At 42.0% G+C, this 20,256-nt stretch overlaps 1 protein-coding gene across 1 annotated transcript in view; it reads left to right on the top strand.

Moving 5' to 3' along the window:
• The window catches only part of MKLN1 (muskelin 1), a 62,047-nt gene that overhangs the window by 11,503 nt on the left and 30,288 nt on the right, over window positions 1–20,256 (top strand). The window contains exon 4 of the mRNA XM_035315510.1: window positions 5,572–5,684. Within this exon, the coding sequence (XP_035171401.1) occupies window positions 5,572–5,684 (113 nt within the window). The remainder of the gene's footprint in view (window positions 1–5,571; window positions 5,685–20,256) is intronic.

Here is a 20,256-nt window from a genome sequence, read left to right as displayed (position 1 = left end):
TGCAGCTGTCTTGGAATAAGCACAGCGTTCTTTGTGCTTTGAAAAACCTCCATAGCATATGGAAATGAGGGCACAGGCATTTTCGGATGCGGAACTGAGAACGCAGCTTGTTATTGTCCCATGTCAAAAATGTGGTAATCATTAATTCTCACCATTTTTTTCCAGGCTTTTGTTTGCATTAGCGCTCAGACTGGAATGACCCTGGGTGGCGGAATTAGGAAGTTGTTCTTGGTATGCCTATAGAGAAACGTTTACAAAGAGGCATTCCTAGTTACAGTTGGAAACCGCTGGTGTGTACATTAAGGCTCTAGGCTGTAAATGAAAACAGAAGATCTATGCTTCTGCTTTGCCTGTGAGGCACATGCCTCGTGTAGCTCTCTGTAGGAGGCTGGGGAGTTTCCTGCACTCTTACGAGGAAGGAGACGCGTTAGGGTAGTCACAGCCCGAAACAAAAAAGCATCCCCAAAACACCATGAGTCAAAACAACCCTGAAGCTGCACAAGGGCATTATGCGTTAAGTGAGCTGGATGTCTGTCATGAAAACCTAGTATTTATGTAGGTCCTGGTGAAATACCTAAGCGCTAAAGGGCAGGCTTGTATTGCACAGTGCTTTACAGATGTATTAAGTGCTGATAGAATGATTGCCCAAATGCAGTTTTGGAAGAAGGTCTAGGCATCTGTCTATTATTGGACCTTGATTATCCCAGCTTTGATTATGCCCCCTCAGGCCTTTCTGTAGTTGAGATGTGACGTGTTACGAAATGCCAAGCCTTACTCTGGAAGAAAGTGGGAATGGGTAAGCAGACTGCCACATTCAGGCTTTAGGGAATACCGTCTGTGTTTCAGAGGAATATCTATACTGGATTTTGGATGTCTGGTTTATAATTCCATAGGTAAAGTGGATTTTTTTCCTCCTCTCTTGTAGAGCAAGTATAATTTTATGTGAATGATAGTGTAGTCCCTAGGGCCACATAATTTGTTTGGGTAATACAATGATGTTTTTAGGATTTGAAAAGAAAATAAACTAGTATGAAAGTTATTCTATTTAAAAGAGACTCTTCCGTGATATATTCTAATTTTTTTCAAGGTTCATCTTTATTTCATTTAGATAAAGCCTCCGTATGTTTTCTGACTAGCCTGCTAGAAGTAATAGCTCAGCAACCACTATGACTTCTGTCTGCATTTCTCCTAGCTATGGCAACTGAAACGTTTTCTGAAGGAAAATATTAGCGAAGCGATCTTTATCAGTGTTTGTGCTACCTCTGTTCAGTCTCTGAAGTGAAACTAATTTGTGATTTCAGATGTACATTATTTCCCCTTTCCCTTTGTGAAGAATTCTGCTCGCTTCATTATGTTAGATAAGTGAAAAGAAATCTGTAGGCTGGGAACAGTGGGAGATTGAAAATGGTGGGCACGGTATGCCCATGGTCTACGTGGAGATGGTGAGACTGGCCCAAAAGAAGCATGGAGAGATGAAAAAGATGAAGTGAGAGCAGCAGACACGAGAAAAGATGCTGTTTTGCCTGAGGAAAACACTGCTATCCATAAGATATTTTATTTAAAGACAGGACTTGTGTACAAGATGAAGAGATCTCTGAAACAAAACACAGATGGCTTCTAAGCTCTGAAACACAAACAGCTGCTGCATCCTGGAGGTTACTCAACTTCATGGGGCTTTTGCGTTTGAGAAGACTTTGCGTTGTATGCCTATCCAGACCAGCCTGAGCCTGAAAAAAATTGCATCCAGCCACCATCCGCACTGAACAGCGATTCAGAAACCGAGTGGTGTGATAGAATCACGGAATTACTAAGGTTGGAAAAGCCCTCCAAGATCATCTGGTCCAACCACCCCCCTACCACCAATGTCACCCACAAAACCATGTCCCTAAGCATCACATCCAATCTTGAACACCCCCAGGGATGGTGACTCCACCACCTCCCTGGGCAACCCATTCCAAGTGGTGCTCTTGTGCTTTGAGTGCTCCCTTACACCGTGCGCAGCTTGCAGATAACTAAAGCTGTGCTTACTGCAGGAGGTGCCATCCACCGGTGGAAAGCTTTTTAGGTGCTTTGCACCCTGCTTTCCCGAGACAAGTCTTCCTCCAGATCTAGGAACACTGATTTTCAAGTGCACCCTTGGCAAGGAGGGTGTAGTTGATAAACTAGAGGACAGGACTGTAATCAGGGGCTTGAGGAGAGCGTGTCTGTGGGAGGCTTAACAGAAGCAGTGCCAGCAGATTGGGGCACGATGATGTCCCTCTGCGTGGTACTTGTGGGGCTGCCTATGGAGTGCTATGGTACAGTAAGGGTGGTGACCTCCTGAAACGCAGTCCAGTGAAAGGATGGTTGGGGCTGGAGCACCTGGTGTACAAGGAGATGCTCAGGGAGCTGGTTTTCTTCTGTTTGTGGAAGAAAAGGCTCAGGAGAGAAATGTCTTCAACTAGCTGGTGGAAGTGTGTGGAGAAGAAGGACGTTTGTTTTGAGGGTGTGCAGGGATAGGGTGAGGGGCAGCAGACGCACATTGCAGCGAGGGAGATTCCAGTTCGATAGTACCAAAAAAAAAAATCATAATGAAGATGGTCAGGAATTGGAGCAGGGCTCCAGATGCTCTGAAATATCATCCTTGGAGCGTAGCTGAATACGTCATCCCTGCACATCCTGCTCTACTTTGAGGGGTTGGGGAGAGGACTCTTGGCTAGATGACTCCCAGAGTTCTTCGTATATGAAATAATTTTGAACCTGTGGAGGACTGTTTGGCAGGCACATGGAAATACCATTTGACCAAATTGTTTAGTTAAAAAATCACCAGGGTTATAATCTGCTCGTTGCTCTGGTAAAACAGGGGTGCTGCAGTAGACCGAACATCTTTCACCAGCCTGGCGTTAGCAGTTTGCCACGTTACATCCTGGTAGGAAGACTTGCTGTGCCAGAATCCCACCAAGGGTTTCAGCATGCAGTGAAGAAGGAGTCAAGAGAAGTTGGAAAAGCTGGCCTTGGCCTCAGCTGAAGCTTTCCCAGGGTTTTGGGGATTTTTCAGGGACTGGAGAAGGCTTCATAATGTACTCTTCTGAAAAATGAAACTTGTAGAGAGGCCATCAGGAAATATGTTAGGTTTTTTCTCTGATGCTTTGAGGATTGCTCCAGTACCTTCCAGTCTTTTGGGAAGTAAGGAAAGAGAAGAGTTCAGACACTCCAGAAACATTTCTGACTGAACAAGCAGTTGAGAAATGTTCATCGAACGTATTTAATTCAAAGCGTTGGATTTTGGCTCAACAAGGAATGTGCAGGAGATAAGGCCAAGATGCTGGAGGAGAACTGGTAAAAGCTTTGGGTAGATGTAACTGCTTTCATGTTGTTCTTGTTGCCTTGCAGGTAGATCTGAAATTTCTTCCAGTCTGTCCTTAAAGCAGAAGAGAGGCTTGCTTTAATAAAGCAATATCAATATTTCTGTGTTACATAGCGCTTGGGTACAAGGAAGAATCTCTTCTCTGCCAGAGAGGGATGCCCTGCTTGCATCTTGAGTTCCCTAGTGCTACTGAAGTAGAAATAATTACATCGATGGCAGACTGCTGTTTCCCCTCAAGCTTCACACTCCAGCTGCCTCCAAGTTTGCAGTCTATTCCCTGTGTCTGCCCTCCTCTTTGAACGTGTGCTGATACGTTGTTGAGACGTTGTGGAAATGCGTGTGAATACTGGACGTGTTCTGGTGCATCCTGGTGGGTGATTTGCTTGAAAAGTGAACAGTTATCCTCCCCACAAAACCCAAGTTGAAAAACAGAGTGGGAGGTGTGATACTGGTTGTGGGACAGAGCAAAGGTCAAATCCTGTTTTGGAGGGGAAAGAAAAAAACACTAAGTTTTCCTTATTCTTTGGGAGAACAGTTAGGAACTTCAGAAGAACTCGGGAAAAAACTATTTACCTGGCATTACCAGCAGCAGATAAATTTATGTATTAAGAAATGTTCCTGTAAAACTACAGAAACTTGCTATAAAACCGTATGTAATTCTGTAATGAGATTAGCAATGATAGTCATTTTGGATCTAGGTAGAAATGGAGCCTTTCTTCATTTGGGCTGTGTTTTTATATCAAGATGAAAAATAAATTTGGTACGCAGTTCCTGTACCCTCACGTTGCTCTTGGACTCTGTGGATGCTCACGGTTCACCCTATATGATTCTTCTCCTTTTTTTTTGGTGCTTACATGCCACTTAGTTCTGCCAGCTTGGTTTAGGTAACTTAAAATCTGAGTTTTCATGAAATTCATTCAGGTTTGCTATTAAATTTCATCCGAGACGACAAAGCCTTTGCAGGCAGGCATGACGTTTTGGCACGGCCCCAGTAGGATACTCAGCCGGTGCCAAATCTTTTATTTTTCCTCGGCTATCAATGAAGCTGTTGTGGTAATGTGGGTTTTGTGAGCTGTGAGAATTTATGCGCACAAAGGGACCTGCTCTTTGCAGGGAACACTGGGAGCCCTGAGTCCAGGAGGAAGGGTAATTAAAGTTAATGAACCAGGGTAACCTTTCCATGGTGATGACCACTATCCTGATGGTAGGTGAGGGTCAGGGACTATTCCCGTTTTATAATCGCACTTCTAGCTCTGCTCTTTAATTGGTGTTGGATTAAAAATTGGCCGTTACCTTCATAATAGAACTGGCTTGTGGATTTTAAAGGAGCTTTTCAAAGCTCTGCAAGTCTTCAGTGACTTGTTCTTCTTGGGCTTGGTTGTATGTTGGGTCTTAATGCAGTCTGAAAACGCAGTATTTTTAGTATTCCAGACCAGATAGTGAAGTTTCAATAATGGAAGTGACTTAGTCATCTCTTGATGTCAGAACAGAGACTTCTTCCTTAGATGCTTCCCGTGTTCAGGGCTTCATCTAGTTTGATCAGCAAGTCAGGGAAGCCTTTGAACTTGGTGTGCTTGGAGTGGTTATGAGTTTAAGGTAACGTGCTCCAAGGATGGGCCTGTAATGCTGAATTACATCTGTTACTGTTCTACTGGCAGGCCTTTGTGGCATCAGGTAAATTACATTATGCAAGCTATTTCCCTTGAAGAGGACTTTATAGTTGAAGTAAATTTTCCTTTATAAGGGATTGACTAAACAGAAAAGCTTTGTGGCTGCTCTCTCAGAAGTCGTCTTAGGCTATAGGTTTTGCATCAATCGGGGACCAAACTGCGATTTCACTGACAAAGACTAATAATGCATGGCATCCAAAATGTTAAATGCCGTCAGTTTGCCTGTCTTGAATTTTAATCAGAAAGCTGTGGATTTGATTGACTTGGAAGTAAAAGCAGAAATAGAAAATGATTCTTCAAGAGTTGGCAGTATATCAGTCCTGATAAGTTCTATTGCTAAAACTCGATGCTTCTTTCTGTCTCGGTGACTGGTTCCCTTCAAAGAGCAACAGTGCTTTGTAAGAATTGGTTTCACTTTCTTTTCTGATGGTCGTTAAGACCTACAGTCTATTTATCACAATTGTTTTGTAGGTATTAACCTGTTTAGAGGCATTCTCTTTATTTAAAATAAAGAAAAAAATAACATTTTCTTCCTTTTTTTTTTTTTTAAATTAGAAACCGTTTATTTGTTTGGTGGCTGGGATGGAACTCAAGACCTGGCTGATTTTTGGGCATACAGCGTGAAGGAAAACCAGTGGACTTGTATATCCAGAGATACCGAGAAAGAGGCAAGTTCTGCATCCATTCTGACAATAATATAAGCTTTATTGTACAGAAAAATGCCAAGCTTCTGAAGTGCTCGTATTGATATATAGTGTGCTGAAAGAACCATGAAATTCAGACCATAAAGTTTTGAAGACTTTTTGAAATGCCCACCCTGGGAAAATGTGAAATGGATGTGAATTTGAAGTGTTAAGCCTTTCCCCTCCAGTAATCATTATTTCTCAAGAGCAGACTGATCAACCAAAATCAGCTCAGTGATTAAAACATGAGTTTTATAAATTGATAGCTGAATAAACATTTCAGACCTGATGCTGGTGCTGAGCCTCAGAAATAAATTCTTTTTTTAGCTTCTGTCAAAAATGTAAGTAGAAATAGACAAGTAGGAGATAGGATTGTGTGGCCTCTGGCAGTTACCCTCTGTTCTCTTAATTTCTAAGTGTTTTTGTGGCATTCAAGACGTTTTCCTTGGTCTCTTTTGCTTGCTTATTTGACGTATGAAACCTCTGAAATAAATGTAGCTTGGGTTATAGGAGGTAACAAAAAAAAAAAGCCCAGAACCTTTGGCTCATGTAATTCACATTACTGTATACTGTGAAATGTTAAAATTTCCTGTGGTTATTGTGTTCCAAGTTCGTTACTTGTTTGTCAGAGCGTAACTTAAGGAAAATCATGCAGGCTCTTCCTGAAGGTATGAAAAGTTTGAGATTCCACTACTTTCTGACAGATAAATTCAGGAGTTGATTTCCCCAACTATTTGAAAACGGCATAAACATGTCTTCTCATTTGAATTTTTCCACGTTCTCGTCACTAGCTTATTTTATGAGCTTCTGTGCTAGATTAAATAACACTTGAATATTGCCATTTTTTTCCTGGCAAAGGTGTTTAGAGGTTGTAATCAAGTAGGACAAAAAGCATGAGCTGAAAATCTCGCAGTAAGGCGCTTCCCTAGCCTTTAAACCGGTTTGTCATGCACATACTGTTTTCAGCATCCTTTACAAAATGGGCTATAACAAAACTGAATGTGATATTCTAGTATCTATCTTCATAGTGCTATATAAAGGTAAAATTGTCCTTATGTTTCATATCCTTGTAAATTTTTTTTACTCTTTTCATCACTGCTCACAGCTTTGTAATTCTCGTGGTTCCTCGCTTGTTTAGTGATAAGATGCTCAAGTTGGATTTGGTCTTTCAGGGTCCAGCTGTGTAGGCTGGGCTTGTGTTGCCTCTGTTTATATCTGGAGCTGTGGGTTTCACTTGAAGAAAAGTTCTCACCTAATGGGTAACACCCCTAGGATAACAAAGGCTGTGTGTGACATAATTACAAGGAAATTGGGACTTTACCACATGTTGACAAAAGAGATTAAGATAAAGCTAGACCTTCCTTTGCTCCAGAAAGTAAAGAACCAGCAATATTAAAAAAAAAAAAGCAAAACCAATTTTAACTGTCTCTTCTTTTGCTTTCCTTCTTGCTTTGTGTACCTACCTAGTGCGTACATTTGTCTTGGGATGCAACGTAATAGGGCCCTCCTGTCTAAAGGGGTGACCGTGCTTTCTTCCTGCCCGAACCAGGGTGGGCAGTTCTGGTGTTTCTTTAAGGGATTCATTTTCTTTTTTTTTTTTTTTGCTGCGATCCTTTGTTATCCGGTTGAGCTTCTGTAGAGCTTGGGAGGCCTGGCTGGGATGCAAGGCATCAAGCAGTGCCAGAAACAGCGTATGTTTTCTCCAAGTTCCTCATGCCTGACTCTAGCAGGGTAATGCTGGGATGGAAACGAAGGAATACAAAAAAGGACAGCTATGGACCAGGCAGAAAAAAAAAAAGAGTGCGATGGCAGGTCCAGAAACTCAAGTGGAAGATGGAAGGGTCTTGAACTGAGAGGAAGCAAGGTAGGAGAATTAAGAAAAATGAAGATTGAATTCAATGTGTGGGTAACTTTGAAAAACTTATATTCTTCATAGGGGAAAGTAGGAAGGAAAGCATGTGGATTTAGAAATGGAGTTCCAAAAGGGTTTTAGGTTGGGGTATAGTCTTCGGTAGATGTCAGAAGGTGGACTACTGAGGCATAGTCCAGGATTTTGGTGTCTTACTGAAGCACTGTGAACTGGCTGCTGCTAGCTCTTAGAGCAGTCGTCCAGTATTTTTTCTTTTTTTTAATTAGATCTGGATAAAACTTGATTTAGAAATGAAAAGGTCAATCTCAAATGGAGAAGTAAATTCAAAAACAAAGACTCCAGATGTTTCTCTAATAGGAACATCAACTGTTCACAAACAATTTGCTAAAAGGAAATGTCTGTTGACATGGAATTTCTGAAAATATTCAGAGTAGATTCCAGTAGAACTTAGTCTTGTTTTTGTGTTACATTGTACTTGTTCTGCTTCTTGCTTTTTTTATTTTGTTCTAATTAATCAGTGACACTGATTAAATTAGCCACTGAATAATTAAGCTTGGACAAGAGCATAATACGGTAAAAGTTGCGTCTTATCCAGCGTTGTCTTTTGGGTAACACAGAACAACATTTTTGGGCTAAAGGAACTGATAGGTTCTGTTGCGATGCCAGATTATCGTCGTCTTCCCTTTGGCATTGCGTTACGAAGCTTGTGGTGACCTTTTAGTAAACCATGTTGATGCTGTTTTTCAGAACTTGCTAGCGAGTTGGAGAAATGTTTCTTTGTCACCTTAAATTGCATTTGTGATTTTTAACAGTTCAACCACCAATGCTAATTTTCCATAGCCGTTATGTCAGAAAAATGCTCACAGCACTACTGGAAGAACTGATCGCCCACTTTTTTTTTAAACAAGTGTTAAGAACTCAAGTGTGGTGTTGGGTTGAACCACCAGTATACATACCACAGCTGCCGATGGACAAACGAACCTAATTTGACCTTCCCCACCATCCCTCCAGCGTATGGAGCCAGCAAGGCTCCTGCAGTCCTCGTCAAGTCCTCCTCCATGACTGCATCCTTCCAAGGGAGGCGCACCGTGACCTTTTAACTGGCCTCACAACTTCTGTCTCCTCCTTGGAGTGCTTGGGCATGCAACAGCTCTACAAATCAGCTGGCACGAGGCATGGCCAAAATACATGAAGCCTAAGAGCCTGTAAGAGTTTGTCCTCTGAGCTGAGTGGAATGTTCTGACAAATGCTGTTGTCTCCAGGGTTTGTTAGTGGCTGTAGATTAGTAGACCTTTTCAGGATTTGGGAATAAATAGCTTTGAGAAAACAAACGTTGTCATTCTTTGGGTATTTTGGTTCTAGGCCAGTGTCAATTAATAGAGACACTTAATGTGTATGTTTTGGTGTCTAATATTTCTAGTTTCCAAGCAGTAACTTTCTTTTGGAAAGGGCAATTTAGTGAAAGTCAGTACAGGAGAGCAGTTTAAGTGGATAGGTGACTTTAGGAAAACCTTAATTTGGAGTAAATTACTAGTTTTGTGGACATACAGGATCAAAATTCTGAGAGATGTTTATGGCTTTGGAGATTTGATAGATGAGAATCTAGAAGCACAATAGGAAGCATTTTGTGTGTCACTATTATTCCTGTGCCTCGTTTCAGTACTTCCTAGACATCAGAAGAGATGAAGGATCTTCCTTCAAACATTTTTATTGTGCGTAGTAGTAGCTTGTTGTGCATGGCATGTTGACTCATCCGCATTTTGGCTTTCTTAGGCTCACACACAAGCTCTGTGAAGGACGGGGAAATTGTCTAGATGGTTTAGGTGACTCTGTATTTCCCAAACGTTTAAGTGTTTCTTGTCTAAGACTCTTAGGTAGCAGACAAGGTCTTTTCATGGGTTAATTGGTTAAGAGGAAAAATCATTTCTGACAATGAAGGAAAGCGTAGGTCAACAAGTGCCTGCTGTTCAGTAGGTTCAAAGCGATCTAGAAAATCGGCATATGGTAAGGTGACAATTTGCTGCTAACATCAAATGCTTTTCCAGGATACTGACAATAAAAGCTGACAAACGTAGAAAGATCTTAAGGTAGTGAGAGCCAGGGTGAATTTCATCTGTGATTGTATTTCCCGTTACATTTTTTGTGGTGTATGGGTGCATTGCTTTACGTTTGGGTAAATGCAACTGTGTCAACAAAGTTTCCGATGTCATATTACCACAAAAGCATTTTATGCATTTGTAAATGTTTCTGACACCTGATTTTTTTTTTTTTTTTTGTGGAGTGGGGTGATGCTCAAGTATGTCAGCTCATCTAGGTAAAGCTTTTACTCTCTGCTGTTTTGAAGTGTAGAACTTGAACTAGTCTCAAATATTGACTCCTCCTTGCAGATGGTGATGTAATTTGGAAGATGCTTTGAGTAACTTGAGGATTTTCTGTTTTGAATACTGTCATGTTTATGGACTTGAGATCTAATGCACCGAATCTGCCATATCTGAGTAGTTCCAGTTGTACAGATGCTCAGCTGCATGAGATGCCTGGTACCACAAGAGCACATAGGGAGAACGCAGCTGTCCCAAAAAGCCTGCAATAGAAACTTGGATCCTGCAGACATACCTCTGAGCCAACTTCCTCAATAGTGTAAATGCCTACCAGATTAGGGACAAAGAAGGCAGATGCTGAAGCGAACCCAATGAAACGTATTCTAGGCTGATCCTAAATATTCTTGTCTTATTTCTTCCCCCCTGCATAGAAAGATAATGATATAAAAATGTTCTAGCCTGTATTCATTCTCCTAAACGTTAGAGAAACTTTTAGATACGTCTGACTGGCTTCTTCATTGCTTTCCACCTAGGTAGCTTAAAACAAAAAGACCCTGTTGAAGACTATCTTATTTTCAGAATTTTAAAATGTTTTCAGCTTCTAAAGGTGACTTTTTGTTAATACTAGCATGTGTGACTAAGAGCTCTGTCCTTTTAGCTCTTATTTATTTGTATTTGAACTGGCATTTTTTTTAAACAAAATATAATCCTAATTTTAAAACAGCTTGGAGTCTTAAGGTATTCAGTTCCATTGCTAAGTGCCTGTAGTTCTTGCTTCCAGCATGCAGAAAGTGCAGAAAACCAGCCAAACTTGAGTTATTCCTAACACCAGATGTTTCATGTGTGGAGGTCCCTTTTGGATTTTGAAGCCAGTCTCGTAGAGAAGGGAGTGCTTAAATAAATGCATTATGCACGGGGTTCTGAAGGCTGCGAAATTTTGGCAGTCTTGGGGCTTGCCTGTGCCAGTCTTCAGATTATACGTGGACTTCCAAAGCGTCATGAAGCCTTCAGTTGCAAAGTTTGTGGCTTGCAAAGCAAAGAACTACTTTTATACCTTGGAGTAACGTCTCGTGAATAGTTGATTTGTGGCATTTGTGCTCTGGTTAAAAACAAAACGAAGCCCACCACGTTGACTGCCTTACAATGGGCTTACTGGGCTGATGCCCTTCTCTGGGATTTTACTTTTATGGCTGTACTAGGAAGGTGTTGCATCATCCAGTCCCTTGTGAATTACGGATGAGGCACTACGCAGGGATGTGCTAGGGAGTGCGTCTTGGGGAAGATTACACGCTTTTAAACTGCTTTAAGGATTACAGAACTTTCAGGTAAGGACTTGGTAAAGCGAAGGATATTGATCTCAAGAAATGTTGATTTACATCCTTTTGGGTTTTAAGGACACTAAAATATGCAGCTGTAAGACAAAAGCCAGCTGGAACCTGTGGAATCCTGTGTTCACCACTGACTGTGTGGGGAAAAATGATTTCAAAAATGATTTCAAATAGAGGAAGGTAGGGGCAGAAGGTGGGAGGTAAGCACACTCTATTTCCAACAAGGTGAAAGCAACTTCATACACCAGTCAACTTTGCCTTGGGAGTACTCTTATTTCAGCTAGCAGCCTGGGAAAGGCTTCTATTACATTAACACTCCTCAAGCTGTACAAATACAGGAATCTCTAAAGAAATACCAGTTTTTATCCCAGTGTGATAACACGGGAAATGTTCTCAAGTAGCATCACAGATGCATCCTTAGCTAAATCATCTGGATAATTACACATTTGAAAATCTGGTAGGTTTTTGTGGTTCTTGCTGCTAAGAATGGGCATATTTCTGCCACCAGGTTCCAGAGACGATTAGGACTTAAGCTTCCTGGACTGTCTGTAGAGCAAATACTGGGTGAAAGGATAGCACATGGATATACTGAGCTTTTGGACTTGAAAGTGTTCGGAATATTTAGTAGAAGAAATTGAAGAAACCTCGTTCCTGAAGCCGTGACAGAGCAGAGACTAGCGGTGTGCTGCCCTCAGTGGTAATTGATGCATTCCTGCAGCTGGAAAACCAAATTGTGTTCTGAGAAAAGCTGAAAGGTGATCTAAACAAAAAATTCACAAGCTGCATCTTTCCTCAGCTGTCACTTAGTTCAAAAGAAGGCACGGCCATCTCCACAGAGCTTTTTTAAACATAAATATTCTGATTTGTATATTTCTTTGCATGTTGCTTTAATACAGGCTTCATCTCTTAGCTCTTAAACTCTTAGTACCTGTATCCCTGGGATGGTGATCTCATAGCCATGGGTTAGTCTGAGGGGAAAATGGTAGAGCCACTTCTGTGAAGTTTTAACACCTCTAGGTACAAACTACTCTTTTGTCCTCTTCTTAAGACTGTCTTCACTTTTTCAGAAACGTCTGAGAGCCTGTGGCCGTCATAAACTACTTAGACTGACAAGTTCTTATTGATCTATCACCAGCTTTTCAAATATAATTATAATTAAAAAACCACCCTTTTTTCCAGCCCTGCTGTGTTCGTGTGAATGGGGGGAAGCTGTGACACCTCTCACATTTTTGGCTAAACACACAGTAAATGACTAGTTAAAGGATCTTCAGCCTCCCAACCTGTGGGTCTGCAGCTCAGCTGAATGATTTGCATCTATAGAATAATCCTTCTCTTGGCTGGACTTTCTTTTTGCAAACCTTTGTTACGGGTAATGAGAGGACAGCGTGAACTTAGGATGCGTTTTGAAATGACCTCATTCAACATCCTGCAATTGTTAATGGGGTTAGTGAAATTCGGCACACGAGGGATGTTGTCCTGAGGGCCCGGCTCTGAGAGCTGGTGAAAGCTCTGGCTCTCTGGTGGGTCATCTGTTTTATTTCATCAGTGTTACTGAAAGCAAAGCTGAGCAGATAATGTGTAACAAACCTACAATTTACTTGTTAAAATTTAATAAACTGCAATTTTTACTACTCACATTTCACCACTGCGAGTAGCGCTTGGTTTGCAGGTAAATCATGGCTTTTGTTAGGAACAGCACAGTAGTGTAGTGTCCTTCCATCATCGCAAGGTTGTTTTGTATTGCTTCCTTCACCTGTTTGCACTTGTAAGCTGAATCACGTAGGCTGGATAACATTTTAGACTGTAAACTGAAGCTTAAGCAAGACTTTGAGACGTGTTCTTGCAGCCTGCTTCATAGAAATGGAAGAATTATTATTGCCTGTTCTTTGCGTGCTTGAATTTGTTTCTTTTTCTTTTTGCTTTTTAACTTTCCTAGAAATTCTCTTGGCCATAAGATGGCTCGGTTTGCTGTAACATGAATTTACGCAGTGCTGAAAGTCCTTGATGATAGCTGGGCATGTGAGCGAGCCAGGTGAGAGCACGCTGCTCAGACGTGACCCAGGACCGTGGCTTCCTGCATGGGCAGTGTTGCAGCTACAGGTTGCCAAAGCTGTTCTGCTCAGTAGGTAAACCCACACCACACAGCTGTCTAAACAGGATACCCGTGCTTCGGATAATCCATGAGCCAATTGACGGGGCACGTTTTATTTCTTCAGCGTTGGATTAATCGGGGCTCATCAGAAGCCGATAGGCCACATGCCGGTTCATTCCCTTTCTGAAAACACCCTGCCATTAGTTATTTCTTCAAGCAGGCCTGCTGGGAGACTAATTTTTAACAGGTAATTTCATGGGAGGAGAACACGAGCCTCTGCTCATCTTCATAGCAACGTTCCTGTGCTGCACTGAGCCTCCGTGCTGTAATGAACCTGCGCTGATCCCTGCGGGATGGAGCAGGCAGCCTGAGTCAATTCTTACGCAGGGCAGGAGGGGTTGGCCTGCCCACGGGTCACCAAATCCCACTCACCCCTGTTTTAAGGGTCACACCGCACATCTCTGAGCTTAATCATTTGATTTATAAGCTCATTGAACCGCCTTTCAAAAATAGAACATGGGAGCGTTTAATTGTGCTTTAAGCAAAGAAAGTCTCTTCAGGGAGCGTTTAGCTTGAGGCTGGGTAGTCTCAGCACTGACTATCCCAAATGTGTACATGCTTCAGGAAAAAAAAGCTTAATGCTGTTTAATTTTTTTTTTCCATCTAAAGCGAGCAGAACAGATGAATCAAAATGGTGTGCTAAAAGCTGTCTCTGCCGTTAATCTGCTCCATCATGTCTGAGTCAGATGCCCAGAAAGGACTTTGCAACTAAATCTATTTAGTTGCATTGCTATAGGAGGGTGCTCGTAAGCAGATTAGCCATAGCTCAAATACTATGTCAACTGTCTGACTGACGGATAGCTTCCTTGTCTTAGCTGAGACTAGATTTATTAATAGCCAGCTATTTGCAAATACTTGTCAGAATCTTTCTGATATCCAAGCCTAATATTTGGCATAACAAGCTTTACTTTGTGTGAAGCGTGATGTAGATCCGTGTCTTCCCAACGCTGGTCAGAGTTTGAAGTGTCGTGCTTCTTCGCCAGGTTCTGATCCACTTAATAGATTTCCCAAAATATTTATTGGCAGAACATATGTAACTCTTGTGCTCTCAAAGGATCTTCTTTATAGCTGGCACAGCAACTATAAAAGCAAGTTGGAATATCCGTTATCCCCTATAAATAGGGGCAAGAGTATCTTAAGGTTAAAATGAAGACGAGTGGCTGCCAACCTAGCGTAGCTGTTAGCTTCATTGCTGCTTAAAGCTTTTGCTTAAGGCAAACCTGCAGAGTAATCAAACGAATGGAGTGCACGTTGAACATCCAGATTTTTTTTGGAGCTAGGCTCATGTGCTCCTAAACGTTTGCGATCCTACTTGAATCCTTTTCTTTGTCTGAAGCAAAGTTTGAAGGTTGGTTTTTGAGCCTAGCGATGGAGCTGTCAAGTCATGGACGTGAAATGAGACCTAGCACTGATTTCTGCCGTTGTATGGAGTGGGGAAGAGTGAATGGGATGTGCTGTTTGTGGGAGGCTCTCACACCCTATAGGAACCATCGCAGACAGCACCCACCTGTGGGGCGTGCGTGTGCCGGGCCCTGCTGCGTGACTTGGCACTGGTGGCACGTGCTTGGTCATGGTACGGGTGTTCAGAGCACGGCGTCACCCTCCACTGGCTTTATCTTGTGTTTTGGGCTGATGGGCAATGCAGATGCCCTGTGTTACCATAAAAAGCACTGGATTTATTCTTTTGATAGGTTTCTGGCATCTGAAGTTAGGAAGAATTTAAAATGCTTTCTGTGAGCAACTAAGGGGTGAGGGTTTTCTGTTGTTGTTTTGCATTTCTTTTGTATGGCTGTTGCTGTTTCTCTTGCTGAATTCAGTGCTCATCTAAAGTAAAGCAAATCCTTTTGAGCTACTGCTTAGGTTAAACATCTGGGGAGTACATGTTACCTGTTACCTGAACACCGGCATCATTAAAGCACTAGCAATCTTAAAAAAGCGTATAGACTTGATTGATTGCCAGGGATAACGTGCAATTCCTTTTATTTTCACGACCGTGGCAAACTTTTTCCTTTTTTTTGGGGTGGTGCTGGGGGAGGAGGAAATGGCTTATCCTCTGCATCTGCCGAAACGCACGCTGAAACTGGAAAATGAGCCCAATTAATCTCTGCAGTTGTGTGTAGGCAGGAGGGACTATTTGTTGCATGACAGCCTGCTCTCAGAACGGGAAACAAAGTAGGTTGTTTGTGTCTTTATATGTCCTCGTCCCAGTTTGCTTTAGGACAAGAGCATTTACCTCATGACGCTTATTTTTGAACTTTATACTGGAGGCAATGTTCACATTCCATTCACTCTTTTAAAGCACCAAGAAGGGAGAATTAGTCAGCTGTTCTTTGTTTTTATTTCCCTGACTCTTGAACGGGGTCCAGGCTCGCTCCTGAGGTTTTTCATCTGGATCGCTCTGAATAAAACAGATTTTCTTGCAACCGAAAACCCTTTATTTGCAAAAGGTTATGATAACCGAAAGAAGCCAAACTCCCCGAGTTGTTTTGTTCGGGGGGTGGGCAGTGGAGGTGGCTTCCCGCAGTCCCGTTCACGTTGAAGCGGGTTGGTAGGACATTTATTTAAAACACGAAACAGAAAAATAAAAGCTATCATGTTTGTGCCTTAGCAGAGCATGCCAGGATGCTGTTGCTAAGATGATGCATGGTGGTTCTGGCATAAATAGTTATTTGAGCAGACCCTACCCGGAGGAGTCCCAGTCCTTTCTCTCCTGCATAGGAACAAATCAATTATTCTAAGGAGGCAGTGTTGTTTCTCCGTGCCGTTGTGTTGCTTTTTGAAAACGTTTTGTAAGTTAGTCCTTAAGTGGGATAATTGCTTTCAGCATTTGCAAGTTAAATGAAGAAAGCTCTAATTAGATTTTATAAAGTGGCTTAGCATGTTGAGAAGGCTTTTCATAAAGTATACTGTGTATTCGCTTGGCGTTGCACAATTGAATTTCGTGGAGGACTGACGAAACCCAAAAATCCTATTTGGCCTCGGTTGTAACCTGGGCACTTAAAGGATTGCCAGGCTGTCTTAGGGACTCCTAGCTAGACATACTGTTCCCTTCCCTACCCAAATCCTCCTCCAGGTGGTTTATCTCTATTTTAGAGACTGGAGGAGTTGCAGTCGAGCCCAGCCTGGTAGAGGAGGAGTATTAGAGTAGGGAACAGCAGCTTGGCGCTTGGCACCCCTTCAGAATGGTGCCTACCGTTTAATCTGTCCTCGCTGTCATTGTGCTGCGCTAATTGTGCTGGTGCTGGGTGGCAGAGAGCCACTTTGTTCAGGTTAGTCTTAGCTCCGAGCGGGCACTTATTGAGCCGCACAGAGACCAAAGTGCCCGAGCTTGGTGTTGCTCGGTGTCCCGTAGGTTTGAAATGTGATATGCTAATGCTTTATTATTGCCCCCACAGCCTTGGCATAAACGGAGGGACCGGCTGAAGCGGCGTAACTCATTGTTTGCTGTCTGAATAAGGACTTAGCCTAGTCACAAGCTTCTTTCACGTGTGGTTTCTGCAGTGTGCATGCCAGGAGCTTCATGATGAGAACTGGGAAGAGTTCCTAAAGGCAGTATTTGTTCAGATCGTTTCGGCGCTGTTTCTGGATGTGACTTACTAGAGCCTGTTATAACTAGATGTGCTCTGCTGGGAAAGTAAGACCTCTGCTAAATCAGCCCATCAGTTCCTGAAGCTTCGTTTGCAAAAAAAAATGTAGATCCCGAGTGCTAGCAACTTTTGAAGAGAGTTCAATGAAACTACAAAGACAAATTACTGAATGAAAACTCTTGCATTGACCTGTTATTGCTTGGGATAACCAGGTAAATGCAAGCTAGTCAAAATTATTTCCCTTCTGCTCTGCTCAAGAAGACTCGAGCTTGTTTAATCTTCCCTTGTGTTTATCGGCTTGCAAGTGAAACTGTCTTTAGTACCCCAGATGTTTGGGAATGGTAGTTAGTATGTCTTGTGGAGTAACTGGTACCACAATAAATACTTTGTATGTTGTTAGTTTATTTTTGATGATAAGGCCCCAGGTTTTAGCAAGGATGTAGAGATGTAGCAAGGATGTAGAGATGCCTAGTACAACGCACTCACCTTGGGGTATTAACTTGTGGATCACGGACCAGCCGACATCCTGGCAGGAGGACAGAAGGTTGTTCTGCTCTCTAACCATACTTGATCCGTTCAACGATAAGTTAAAGAGAGTCGTGGCTATTACAGTCCATTTTCCTCACTTCTTACTTAATAAGGGGTCAAATTCCTTGAACACTTCTGGCATCAACAAACCCGTTCCCATTTGAATTTGGTGGGTCACTTTCTCCATGACAAGTTGTAGCAGTGTGTCCTTTGTTTGAGCAACAGGCTCCCTATTGTAGCTGCGTCAAGTACGCTTTGGATGAACATTTGCAACCGCCCACGGGCTCTTGATTCATTTAACCACATGTGCCTTGAAGTTTTTATTCATTTCTTAGTGTCTGCCCATCTCTGTCTTTGTAAATGGACTTTGTGTCTCCCATTGGAGTATGTTCATACTACAAGGGCTTCTGTAGGCAAATGGAGTAGCCTTCATGTGAACTCCATTGTTTAACGGAGTTATTTACTCGTTATTTACTCATTTACTTATTATTGGTAATCGTGCAGGCTTTTGGCAGGTTCCATGTGACCTTGTAAGTGGTATAGAGGAATAACTTGAGTTCTCTTTGAGAACAGATGATGAATTGGAGGAAGCTTCCTATCCAACAGGACACAGTCCATGCTATGGCAGGTTCTGCAAGTTGGTCAAGTCCAAGGTAGTGAACTCGAGGTGAAGTTTCTCTTCATGTGTTCTGTATAGATCAAATGGTCAAACATAACACCTTAAAAAAAGCCTGTATTACTCTGTGATACATGACAAATACATAACTCTTACCATTATAAATAACAGTTTTCCTGAATTTTCTTGTTTTAACATAGTCCTAGGATTTGAAGGTTTTCTTCTCTACTTACCCAATGCAGTAGCTGGGCTGCAATTTGCAATATCTTGCAACTGCCGTTGTGGGTGCTTCGTGTCTAAGCCTCACGCCTGTGCTCAGACAAATTTCAGTTGAAGATTTAACTCTTCTTCAAGGCAAGACAGGTTTGGAAATTACTAACTTTGAGATTTATTCCTGAAAGTGCCTAAGACTTGATTTGTGCAAATTTGGTAGAATTTACTTCAGCCCAAAGAGACCATGCAGCATTGTGGGAGCGTGGAAAGATACCTAAATCAGCAGGTTCAATTAAAAAAAAATGCAATGACACGACAGAGACGAAAGTTGGAAAGGACCAGTATCAGACAGGCAGGTCTTAATATTTCATCTACGTGGTGGCTGTGCCAAGGCAATAACATGCTCCTTGGCAGACGGACGGTGGAGTATCCTTAAGTGTCCCGGTTGCATAACAGGAGATGGACGGACTTTGTCTGCAGGGGTTACTCTCTTGGGAATCAGAGACAACCTTTGTGAACGCACAGGTCAGTGCTTCTCCTGCAAAGAAAGAAACCATCGCACATGTTTTGATTAGGGTTCTGTGGAAGATGCTAATTTGTATTTTCTAGGAACGAGGTGAAGCACGGTGCAGTCTTCTGGCAGCTTCTTCCACGTGAACAACGGCAGTGAATGAACTTTTGCTGCATTTCAGGATTTCATGCTAATGTTTCACTTCTGTTAGACTATTTTTCAGAAAAGGAAATTATCTTAATTACCTCGAAGTAACTAATCCTCAGAGCTGTAGTTGTTGCTGACTTAATTCTTCGTATTTACCAAATATGAACAATTTAGTTTACCTCTTCAGATGGTTTACAGTTAACTCAAACGACAGTTTCCTGTAAATATTCCTTAATCGAGAAATTGAATTCTCTAACATGAATGTTAAAACCTTTTGATTACAAAAATGTAACATTTCCTCTATTTTTATTGGACTTAGTGAAGTGTATTCATCAATATATTTTAATTTCAGTAATAGGTTCAGCAGGTTTTTTACACGAAATGCAGAGTTCAGAAGATTTTTTAAGTGAGGCACTATGTGGTAGCATGTGGAGCAAATGCTGTGCTTATTTGGTGTGGCACGACTAATTAAATGTAAGGCTTCTCACAAATGGAAACTTATGTTGCATCTTTCAATAGCTGGGCAGTCTTTATTTTTCCATAGATTATAATAGTTGATTTTCTTCTCATACTTTGGTCATCTGTACGTACATCTTACCGCTTTTATTTGGCACTCAAAATCTTCTCACTTTTCACATTGGTTTCCAGGCCGCCTGCTCAGATTCCCAGTACTGACCTTTGAAACTTTCTGGTCGCTTTCCATGCAGTTTGTATTTCTTGTCTTCCAGACCCTTCTGAATATTTGCAAAATTAGCTACACAGCCTTGTTCTGGCACTCGTTTAAATGTGCGCTGGAATTACATAATCTAAAATGAAATAGATAATAAAAATATGATTTATCCGTAAGTGTGACACCATTTGTCATCTTTTTGTCTGATCTTTTGTAAATAAACGTCTTGATTTCTGGAATTTTGGAGCACAACAACATCACTTGTGTGCTTTAAGATGAGTGCATGAAGGCTTTCAAAATGAGCCTTGGCTGAAGCAGACAGCGTAGAGCCCGGCACTTACTCTGTGATTTAAGTTGAGCACCCCTGCATGGTCAAGTGCATAATAATTTGACAGTGTCCCCCTGTGCTCCTCTGAAGATCATAATTCACGGCTATTTTGCTTACCGTGGGAAACTTCCTTGTAGCTGGAGGCTGGAGTGGCCGTATCTGCTGGTGAAGGACAGGGAGTGCTTTTGTTACCTTCGCAGCCCCATTACTGGATCTGGTTGCTTGTGGGAGTGCCTGGTTATGATCTGTTAGAAAACAGCCTATTAATAAAACAGAGCCTCATGCAAGA

Source organism: Oxyura jamaicensis, chromosome 1, assembly GCF_011077185.1.
Source record: "Oxyura jamaicensis isolate SHBP4307 breed ruddy duck chromosome 1, BPBGC_Ojam_1.0, whole genome shotgun sequence".
Lineage (NCBI taxonomy): Eukaryota > Metazoa > Chordata > Aves > Anseriformes > Anatidae > Oxyura > Oxyura jamaicensis.
This window is presented reverse-complemented; position numbering and strand designations above follow the sequence as displayed.